At 34.7% G+C, this 12,330-nt stretch overlaps 1 protein-coding gene across 1 annotated transcript in view; it reads right to left on the bottom strand.

Annotated features, from left to right (window-relative positions):
- Window positions 1–5,300: 5,300 nt before the first annotated feature.
- LOC107567015 (adhesion G protein-coupled receptor A1-like) overlaps window positions 5,301–12,330 on the bottom strand; it is an 84,711-nt gene continuing 77,681 nt past the window's right edge. The window contains exons 10-11 of the mRNA XM_016252597.1: window positions 8,504–8,599; window positions 5,301–6,660 (exon numbers count right to left, since the gene is read on the bottom strand). Coding sequence (XP_016108083.1) covers window positions 5,514–6,660; window positions 8,504–8,599 — 1,243 coding nt within the window. The 3' untranslated portion in view covers window positions 5,301–5,513. The remainder of the gene's footprint in view (window positions 6,661–8,503; window positions 8,600–12,330) is intronic.

Below are 12,330 nucleotides of genomic sequence, written 5' to 3'. Positions count from 1 at the left end.
ATGCTGATGTCAGCTTTTTGTGACTATACAAAAGTATCAACTACCAGTCAGAAGTTTGGAATAAAGAAGTCTCTTCTGTTCACCAAGTCTGCATTTATTTGATCAAAAAGTCTTGCTTCAAAGCAGATACAACTTTATTCTGCCCACATATTTCTAGTTTGACATCATAGAGCATAATTTTACTCTGTATTATGGACATTATTCCGGATAGACACCAATGATATGAAAATGAAGCCTAAGGGACAGAAATGTCAAACGTGATGATGAAATATTAGACATTTTTTGGGAAATACATATAACCTAAAAAGAGTTCAACCCTTTCGGCTCGCAGACTTTCAACGAAAAATTAAATATGGTCCTGAATAAGGTCCATAATTCGATATTTGACTCTTTTGGTGAGAGACTCCGTCACTGCTGTTAAAAGTCAAACACGTGAAGCATTAATAACAAAAGGAGTGCAGGCATACAGTTAAACAGAATTGAGTTATAATTGTGGTTTGTCTCTCATAACAGCATACAGCACCTTCTGATTCACTCTCACAATGTAGATCCACAATCCTGCGTAACACAGACGGACAGATGCATGAAAACAAACAAAACGCCTGAACTCAGATACTGAGCAATAAACCAGAGACAGCGTAAAGATCGCCCACATCATTCCTCATTTAAATATCCTTCATTATTTATTATCTCAATCTGTGGTGCATGGAAACAGAAAATAAAAGAGCTGATGGGCGGCCCAAACCAGGACAGCCAATCAGAGCGCAGCACTTCAGAGGAAACAGGAAGGCGTGAAATTAAACTCTTTTCTGTCAAACGGTGCATTAAATGCTGCCGAACCTGTTGCTTTTCCTCGAGAGGAAACTTTTCCATTTGATCATCTGAAAGGCAAATTTAAACGGAAAGCGGAGAATCTCAAAAAACATGTCCAGGCCACATTTTTCATTCAATTCATAAAGAAGTAAAATCTTTAAGTGTCATTATTGTCATGACAATTAAGCTGAAAAAAAAAAAATATATATATATATATATATATATACATAAATGTAATAAATATTAAATATTTTTAGTTGTCTTCAGTGCCGTGACAATTAAGCACACAAAAAATTAATATATCTAATTTAAAATAACTATAATTTAAAAATAAAGGCTTAATTTTCTTTAATAAAATTTTTTTTCTTCTGATTTTGGATTGTGTCTTTATTGTCATGACAATTAATATAATTAATAATTCTAACAAATAAAAATAATAAATCTTAAAATATTATATATATATATATATATGTTACCTTTGTCATGACAATTTAGCACAACAAAAACAAAAATAATAAATCTTAAAATATATCAAAATATCATTTTCTTTAATAATATATATATATGTCTTTTGATTATGGATTGTGATCTTCTATCAATTAAGCATAATAATAATAATTAATCAACCTTAAAGAATTCCTTAAAAAGGCTTTTCATATATATATATAAATGACAAATAAATGCACAAATAAAAATAATAAATATTAAAATAGAATAAAAAATAGAGATAAATGAAAATAATAAATTTTAAACTATTCCTAAAACAGGCTTCATGTTATTATTTTTGTTGTTTTGTTGTTTTTATTTTTTGTTGTTATTTATTTATTTTTTTTATTATTCAGGGGTGAAATATGACCGGGATATGTTTTTGACAGATTTTCCGAGATTCTCTCTTTCCAAATGTAATGTTTTGAAGAACGTGAGGCAAGCACACAGACATCAGCTTCATGTCAGATGAAGAACAGCGTGAGGATCCCAGTCGCTCGCTTCCTTCAGCTAGACGAGTCTGGTGAAGTGCTTTACTAGTCTTTCTTCTGCAGGTTGTGATGTGAAGCAGACCAATCAATCACAAGCATCGAATCACTGTCATCTTTCCGTCTAGAAGCACAGTGATGATGTCCTCGCACAAACCACGTCTCCTTGACGACAACAGCGATTCACCATAGAAACAGTAAAGAGTCAGCAGCACAGATCTGTAATAGAACAACTAGAGAGACGCTTTCGCTCCGTTACACAACCGAGTGAGCCGCTTCACCGCCTCAGACCACGCAAAAACACATTTATGCATTTGAATTGCATATTAAAGTGCAATACATAATTGTGATGTTTTGCACTGTGGCATTATTGTTATGTTAAATATATATTTATTTTTTCGCTTTACCATCTGCCGACTCTGATGAAACCTTGCAAAAAATATGTAGGCCTAAATTTAATGTTTATGTTTTTGAATTGCATATAATAAATAATAATAATAACAATTAATAATAATAATGTTTTGTATAGCTCTTTTAAAGGAGCTTTGTAAAGCACTTTGCTCTATTGTTAATTGTGATCTTTTGCACTTTCATTATTGTCATGACCATTAAGCACAAAATAAATAAATAAATAAACATAATACATCTTAAAATATTCCTAAAATAGACTAATATTTAATATATATTAATATAACTGCAGACTATATTAATCCCATAACTATTTGATTTGTATTTAAATATTAATAAATACATTTATAATAATAAATAAATAAATCTGGTCATTGTGAAATCAATTAAATTAATTCCGTTAAAAAGTATGAACGTGGTTAAAATATGACTAGCTGTGGAACAAGCAGTATTCAATTAGTTAAAATGCATGAGATTGAAACGAATCGGATTTATTGATAAAGCTGGTTATTGTGTATTTAAAATAGTTATCGTACTATTACAGAAATCTGACCCGTTTCATTTATATATGACTGACAATTATGCATCACTTCACATGTTTAACGTTAAAACGCTGTAATCCAAATGCATGGCATTTTTTATATCCAATTCAAATATCTAAATCTTAAATTGAAATTTTACGCATTTTCGAATGTTCGCAGCAATGCATTCTGGGATGTCCTTCTCTCTAATGCTTCCTTACAGTAAGGCAGCATGAACACGTAGCCTAGTCTTCTGAATGCTGTCTGGATGAGCAGCTCACTAGGATTTGAAACGGAGCTTCTTTGTCTGTTTACATCGCACATTTCAACGGCAGAGCAGAAGTTAGACAGAAGCAGGCCTTTTTTTGTGTATTACTAAGTTTTCGCTAGTTGATATTCACAGTATATATTAAGCATGAGGAGCACGGATGGTTTAAAACTGCTGGTGAATTTTCATGTATTTGGAAGTTTTCTACTGTAGAAATGATTGGGACTCATTTGTGGGACTCTCAAATACATCTATGAAAATAAATATATGGCAAAATATTTAATAAACTGCGTTTGCACACACTCCTGCACGGAGTAACACACACTCACTATGGCAATGTCTGTTACCCGGAGTGATAAATGTACCTGTACCTGGTAAAGGTATGAATGCAATGGCCACGTAAACACTGCAGAGACTGGGGACTGACAACCAGTTCGGTTCAGTATCGGTTGTAATCAAACTTCATCAGAACCACATTAAACTCCCGTAAGAGGAGTGACTCCGGATTGAAGTGCAGTGTGAACGCGGCCAATCAACACGCGCTCCGACTCAAACCAGAAGCCTCATTAATCAAACACACACATGATCTGAAACCTCATGGATTTCACAGTCAAAAAACAAAACAAAACAGAAACTGATGTGAAAATGTGTACACCAACCGTGCACAACCGTGCTTGTGCACAAATAAAACTAATCTAAAACCGATTATAAAAATAAAAAGATAAATAGGCAATAACTTTATGCATTTATATTGTTATATGCACAAATGATAATGTCACTGAAATTAATTCATTAATTAATAATTCCTGAATTATTCCAGATGTATATCTTATAACCCCCCCCCCACCACCACAGGAAATCATTAATACAGTGTGTGTCTATATATATATATTAATGCATACATGTTAAAATGTTATATATGTTTAACGTTTACATTTTTATGTAAACGTATAGATGTGTGTGTGTATACAGTATGCTTATACACACTATATTCCTGAAAAAAAAATTATAATATTATAAATAAAAGTATTTTTGGTAACACTTTATTTTGATAGCCCACTTTAGACATTCTACTAACAGTAAGTAACTTTGCAACCAGTGTTAATTTAATTTTTTTGCGTCGCATGAACGGAGAATTACACACAAAATGATGTTGAATTGTCCGTTTTAACGAGTGTTCACGTAAACACAGTTAATTATGTCTTAAGTGAACGTAAACACTGGGGAGAATGTGTATCAGTACATTGCATGCATTGCAGCTGTGCATTCGGTTTTAAAGGGACAGCAGCCTAATTTAGTTGCTATTGTCCGAGCCATTGATGTTAATCAAGCAACAACAGAAAGCCAGAAAATCACGCACTGCTCTTGACTGAAAAACTTTAGTAGCCCTAAAGATTAATCTAAATTTATTTATAGAAATAAATATGTCTGCTTGAAAGAATGAAGAATATGGTAAACAAGTTTCTATAAAGACTGCATAATTAGTCTGTATAACCATTGGTATTTCATTAAAAAGAAGACCATGTTCTTGTTCTTTGAGACGTGGTTTTATTTAATTTTAACACAAAGGCATCTTGTGTGTCACAGCAGATAAATCGGTGTCTATCATGATAAAACCTTAATATCAACCTATATAATGAGTTTGGAAATTTTAGAGAAATGCTTAATAAATGCATTACACTGTAACTAAACCCATTAGATTTTAGCCGACTAAATTTACTGTAGATTTAGGCGACTAAAATCTTATGATATTTAGTCGACTAAAACTAAAAACAATTCAGATGACTAAAATATGACTAAAACTAAATGGCATTTTAATCGAAAGTCTAAAATCTAAATTTGCTGTCAAAATTAACACTGTTTGCAACTACGTCATCTAGCAGTTATTAGAGTATTAGTAGACTGTCTGCTTAATATCTTCTAACACTTTATTTTGATAAGTCCACAACATACTGACTATGAGAATGTTTGCAAGTATGTCAACTTATTCTACTAACCCTAACCCTAACCTAAGTCTATTCTGAGAGTTAGTAGACATGTAGTTGCAAAGTTACTTATAGTTAGTAGAATGTCTAAAGTGGACTATCAAAAAGTATAACTGTATTTTTTTTATTATAACTGCAAATGTTTTCTGCAACATTTTAACTGCTTTATGTTTAGACAATAGTTATGTCACTGAAATTAATTAATTATTCATGATTTCCCTAAAATAAAATAAAATAATATTCCCTAAAACAAAACAAAACAAAAACACAAAAAAATGGTATTCCATAAAAAAATTATTTCCTTAAAATAATAAAAATGATTTCCTTGCCCATTGATGATGGCTGTACATCTTACATAAAGATATATTTGTGGGAGTTCAACTTGTATATATGTGTATTATAAATGAGGCCCCGGGTTTTTCGTTCTCGCATTTGTACGATCCGCAGAATCATCCTGTAGGATGAATGATGCAGGAAAGAGCTTGGGATGGTACTAAAAAAAGTTCCTTTCTTAAATCCTAAGAAGTGTTGGAGTTCGGTCGAACTACACGGTAGTTTCGTTTCTCCAGGGTCCGGTGCGTATATTCCCCGTGATGTCGGACGGATACAGCGCGTTTCCCTTCAGGATGCCGTTCTGATTGGCCAGCGACTGTCTGCGGGCGTGCAGCTCTATATGCGCGTGATGCAAATCGTCCTCCGCGAGTTTCCCGCACAGAAAGCTCTCGCCCACGTCGAGGAGCTCGTCTTTTGCGCAGCACATGTGATGATGATGGTGGCAGAGCGTGAGCGCCTCGTGAGGGCAAACTTCGTGAGCCAAGTGGCAAATGTGGGCATGTGGGCTGTTAGCACGCGAGCTGTGCGCGCTAATGGCGTCCGCTCCAGTGGGAATGCGCAATGCTAGTTCACGTTGGCGCCTTGTTTTAGTCCTGACGGGTTTGGAGCAGCGGTGCAATCGTACGGCGGGTCGGTAACCGTCATGGTCGGCGTGGAGAAGCACATGCGCGCTTGTTTCGTCTTCTAGGAGCTGTTGCGAATGCAGAGCGGCACAACACGGTGAAACCGGCGTCAGGCAGGTCACGTGATTTTGCGCGGCGGCACGACATGCGCAGTGAACAGGTTTCCCACCATCTAGATGGCAGTGGGAGTGGGCGTCGCCGTTTATGTTGAGTTTGTGGGTGTGGCCGTGGGTGTGGGCGTGGCATGTGTTGGGAGGGCGTCGCCCGGGACAGCATGCGCACCAGCAGTGCCAGACATCATCGCGTTTTGCGCAATGATGAATCAAAACGAACAACCCGAGCGTGACGGAAAAAGCCCCGTATAAGCAGCTGAAGATCATATCCAGAAAGTGGCCTTGCGAAACGGCAAGCGCGCCGAACGTCCACGTGGCTGTGAATAAAAACAGCGTGAACGCCGCCGTCCGCAGCTGGGCTTTAAACGAGTGTTCGTTGGCCAGCGTGGATGGGTTGATGAGCCCTGGGCAGCCGCCGTGACACTGTCCGCTCGCCGGCTCCCCCTGGTGGACGTCAGAGAGCCGCTGCTGCTCCTCGCTCACCGCCTTCAGCTCGTATTTCTGCTCGGGGTGTTTGTGCAGCTGGATGATGGTGCACAAGAAGTAGACGCAGGTCACTAGGACGATGAAGCCCACGGGGCCGTAGAAGGCGCCCAGACTCGGCTCCCACGCCATCCAACAGCTGCAAACACAGGAGATAAACATTTCTGAACATGTTTGCATGCATGCTATTTTATTAAGGATCATTAAACACAAAGGAAAATCAGTTTCTACAGAAATCAGATCAGAGTGTTGTGTAAAACCCAAAACAGAAGACAGACAAAATTAGAAAAAGATGAAAAACGTGTATGATATCACTCCAGAAATGCTAGTTTGCTTTAAATGTCTGTGACATTAAACTAGATGTTATTTAGATAGATATAAACATGCTTATAGTGTTAAATATATATAAATATAAATATTAAATATTAATTGTTGCTAAATAAGTTGAAGTACTAATATATTAAAACTAAAACTAATTAAAAAAATTAATAAAAATATTTTTATTGTTTAAAAAACGAAACCTGAAAAATAAAAATAAAATATATTTCAAATTATTAATTAAAAAACTATATTTAAAACTGTAATAAGCATGCCTTTGATTATTTTTATTCTGATTTTGACTGTATTTTACTACTTGCATTGAAATTAAACAAACTAAAATGCAAAGGGACTATTTAGAAATATATATATATAAAAACTAATAAAAATGACAAAAGCAAAAACAAAACCTGAACTCAATACGAAATCTAATTCAAAATATTAATAAAAACTAACAGCTGCAAACACAGGAAATAAACATTTCTGAACATGTTTCCATGCATGCTATCTAATTAAGGATCATATTCTGGTCACTCAACATTCAGATTTTAGCAATTTGACAGCACTGACACTGACATCGGATTAGAACAAAACTTGAACTGAACGAAGATGAATATTGACACTACTGTATTTTTTGGAGCTACTTTATAGATTAATTGAATTTGTTTCATAATTGATACATTTTGCAACATTGATACATATACAATCTGCAATGATACAGATAAATTTAATTCATGAAAATGCAAAATAGAGTTATTATTGTTAACTTAAAAATTGTTTTCTGTAATTGAAATAAAGCTAAAATAAAATTAGATGAAAAACTTAACCCTAATGAAAATGAAATAGAAATGTTGCCTTGTCGAGTACTAAAATGATTCAATCTGAACTGAAAATAAAGCTATATAGAAATATAAAAAACTAATAAAATTATAAAAGCAAAATCACAAAATTACTGAAACTAAAATTTAAAATTACATTTAATTTGTTTCATAACTGATCAACTTTACAGATTGTATATTTATCAGTGTTGCAAAGATACAAATAAATTAATTAAAATGCGAAATAGAAGCGTCTTCAGTGTTGTTGTTTTTAACTAAAACTTAAAAATTGTTTTCAGTAATTGAAATAAAGCTGGGGGAAAAATATTAGATGAAAAACTAAAAACTTAACCCTAATGAAAAAATAAATGTTGACTTTACGACTAACTGAAATAAGTTTTAGTATTAAAGTTGAAGTATTAAAATGACTAAATCGGAAATAAAAATAAAGCTATACAGAAATATAAAAAAAACTAATAAAAATTACAAAAGCACATAGCAAAATTACTTAAACTAAAATTAAACAAAAATAATAGTACATAACTAAAATCTTCACTAGAGGTCTCAGACTTATGGACACTTTTATGCATGCAAGAATGCAACCAAATATTACATAATAAAAGTTTAAGAATCAGTCATAGTGGCTGAGCATTACTCTGAATGGAGGGTCGGGTCCCATTCAAAGTCTGTGTTGGTTACAGATCTACATGCATGCGTCATTCAATTCATTTGAACAGTTTGGCCATATTTAATATGTAGTAAGATACTTTAAGTGACTCATATATATGAAAGAGTGTCAAACAAACTTGTCTAAGAACACATCGGACTGATTTAGCTGCTACTCACAACGGCGTCTGCTCTCCGCTGCCGTAGTTCTCGATGCTGATAGCTGCTGTGATGCCGCAGATGATGAAGGGAACTCCTGCACTCACCAAATAAAACCTGCAGACAAAACAAATGATCACATTCTCTCCTGCCTCATGCGGTTTCAACACGATGATGCTAAAAATACAGCGTCGGGTTTCATCAAACACTGGAGTAACAGTTTCTGATGGATTTATTTGACCTGTCAGGACTGTTTGAGAGAAGCATTAAACACAAAGGAAAATCCGTTTCTACAGAAATCAGATCAGAGCGATGTGAAAACCCAAAGCTAACGCAGAAGACAGACACGATGAGAAAAAGATGAGAAAACGTGTACATCACATCACTCCAGAAACGCTAGTTTGCTTTAAATGGCTGTGACATTAAACCAGATGTTATTTAGATAGTTAGATAGAAACATGTTTATAGTGTTAACTAAATATACATTTTAGATGGAAAAAAATTGTTGCCTTTGCTTAATAGGTTGAAGTTCAAGTACTAAAATACTAACGGAAATTAAACTGAAACAAAAGCACTTTTATTGTCTTATCAAAATACTTTTATTGTTTAAAAATGAAACCTGAAATATAAAAACAAAAGATATTTTAAAATATTAATAAAAAAACATTTATTTAAAGAAAAAATGTGATAAACATGCATTTGATAATTTTTATTCAGATTTTTACTGTATTTTACTACTTGCATTGAAATAAAAAACTAAAATACAAACAGAATATTTAGAAATAAACTAAAATTAAAGTGAAACCTGAAATCAATACAAAATCTAATTCAAAATATTAATAAAAACTAATAAATAAAAACTATAATAATATTAATAGTAATAATAATAATTCATATAAAGTGAATTAAATATGCTCTTCCTTGCATTTAAGTAAAAACAGTGTGAAAAAGATGCATTTGATTATTTTTAATCAAATTTTTACTGTATTTTACTACTTTCATTAAACATTTTGACTGTACTTAACTACAGTTTGGTTAAAATTACAAATACGTGAATAGAAAAGTTACCAAAATATGTAATAATTTACTTATGTCGCTTCAAACCTGTATGACTTTCGTTCTTGATTTTCACGTGAAGATACTGAGCGATAAAATACAGCTCTTATTCATGTAATGAAAGCGAATGAGGACCCAGAATGCCTGTCTTCACGCTCAGCTTTACAATCACATCTTCATGAATCAGCTGAAGACATTGAGAAATGGAGGAAGACTATGACCTGGTGGAAGGTCACGCTGATAGGACGCAGAGCTGATGTGATTCTGTGTGTGTGTGTGTGTGAGAGAAATTGATTTCCCTCCACTGGCTTCTGTCACAGACGACATTATAGTCAATCACGAGAGATCGGCACAGCAAGCAAAGATACACCAGCGTCAGCACATTATCTACTTTCAGAAACAACACACACACACACACACACACATACACACACGGCTTGAGGGGAGTGAACTACATGCGTGCTCTCCAGAATAACATACAAGCAAATGAGTGAAATTTCAGGTATTCATGTAATGAAAGCGAATGAGGACCCAGAATGCCTGTCTTCACGCTCAGCTTTACAATCACATCTTCATGAATCAGCTGAAGACATTGAGAAATGGAGGAAGACTATGACCTGGTGGAAGGTCACGCTGATAGGACGCAGAGCTGATGTGATTCTGTGTGTGTGTGTGTGTGTGAGAGAAATTGATTTCCCTCCACTGGCTTCTGTCACAGACGACATTATAGTCAATCACGAGAGATCGGCACAGCAAGCAAAGATACACCAGCGTCAGCACATTATCTACTTTCAGAAACAACACACACACACACATACACACACGGCTTGAGGGGAGTGAACTACATGCGTGCTCTCCAGAATAACATACAAGCAAATGAGTGAAATTTCGGTGTTATGACATCTGAATAGGATCCCGTCGCGTCTCTGCGGCGCTCGTGTTTGTGGAGATTAAAACGGCCTCCCTCTGAGCGCAGATGCGCGGGTTAGTCCAAACACACTGCATAATTCATTAAATTATCCAACGATTGAAGAAAAAGCTGTCTGCTGTGTGATACAGAATGCAGCCGTTTAGAAAACTCAAAACAAATCTCACACAGTCTCTTCTGCTCACCCAGGCTGATCAAAAACGCAGTAAAAATTGTGAAATATTATTGCAATTTAAAACAGCTGTTTTCTTTGTGAATATATGTTAAAATGTAATTGATTTCTGTGATCAAAGCTGAATTTTCAGCATCATTAACAACACCATGCTGCGGCAGACGGAGACACTGAAGAGGGACTTCAGGAGCCTGATCGAGACGGTGCGCAGCACATCGCCCGCGACGGCGATCATCGTGTCAGGACCGCTTCCCACGTATCGACGAGGACACGAAAGGTTCAGTAGACTTTTTGCTTTAAATGAATGGTTATTGTCATGGTGTAAAGAACAGAAACTGCTCTTTGTTAATAATTGGAATCTTTTCTGAGAGCGTCCTAGGCTTTTTCGCGCTGATGGCCTGCACCTAGGGCTGGGCAATATAACAAAAAAAATGTATCAACGATAAAATGTTTCATATCGTTCGGTATCGATAATTATTGCCATTTTTTATAACCTTTTTTAAAAAAAAAAGAGCAATAGAAAATGTAACCACTGTATTTTTAAATTAACCCAATTTATTGAGACAACCAACACATTTTTTTTTGTTCTAACAGTTAAACACACAATAAAATTAAACAAATTTCTAATTTCTAATGTTTTATATGCAGATTAAATAGGTCTCATGGAATATTTTGTCTTGTCTCCTCCATTTGAGCAAAATGTTAATTATTGTGATTTTCTTGTAGGGCTGGGCGATATAGCTAAAAAATTTATCAACGATATAATGTTTCATATCGTTCAGTATCGATAATTATTGACATTTTTTATAACCTTTTTTAAAACAAAGCTATAGAATTTTTTTTTATTTAACCACTGTATTTTTAAATTAACCCAATTTATTGAGACAACCAACACATTTTTTTTTTGTTCTAACAGTTAAACACACAATAAAATTAAACAAATATCTAATTTCTAATGTGTTATATGCAGATTAAATAGGTCTCATGGAATATTTTGTCTTGTCTCCCGAGGCCACAGGAGGGAGCAATGAGCAAAATAATGCAGCACATTTAAATTGTCAACGCAAAGAAATAACTGTCTATAAACAAAACTTGCATTACGTCTAAATTAACTCGTATAAATCAAATATAATTTCGTAAATTGCATAAACAATTATGAACAAAACAGCATCATGTATTTATGCATTGCTTAGTCCAAAGAGCCGAAGCGCCATTCACACAGATTGCATTTAAAAACATAAGAGACGCAGTGAAAAGGGAATAAACCTCCACAAATTCGCGACGTTTTTTTCTACAAGTGTAAACTGTTTTAAATTCACATGGCTACATCTCTTGTGTGAGACGCGAGTGCAGCAGTCCTATTTGTCCGTCTAAAAATCTCAGTGAATAGCTTAGTTTCGGTTTTCAACTAATCAAGATATTCTCCGCATTGAGCTTCTATATTTCTCTAATATTTTGAATGCATAACACAACAGCGGCACATCTCGTGGGCTAGACTAACAAAACATTAAAATGCAACAACGTGACGCTCCCTGATGCACACCTAACATTCAAATGCAAATGTTTATTTTAAACTCGACTAATATTCATTCTTTATTCACAATCTCCTCATCACAAGCAGGCACAGCACTCATTTCAGCATGTGTTCGTGTTCATGTGTGCTGTCTGCGTCACTCATAGCACGTGCCTATA

This window comes from Sinocyclocheilus grahami, unplaced genomic scaffold (genome assembly GCF_001515645.1).
Source record: "Sinocyclocheilus grahami isolate Dianchi unplaced genomic scaffold, SAMN03320097.WGS_v1.1 scaffold1121.1, whole genome shotgun sequence".
Taxonomy (NCBI): Eukaryota; Metazoa; Chordata; class Actinopteri; order Cypriniformes; family Cyprinidae; genus Sinocyclocheilus; species Sinocyclocheilus grahami.
Note: the sequence above shows the minus strand (reverse complement) of the source record. Positions and strands in the feature narration are given on the sequence as shown.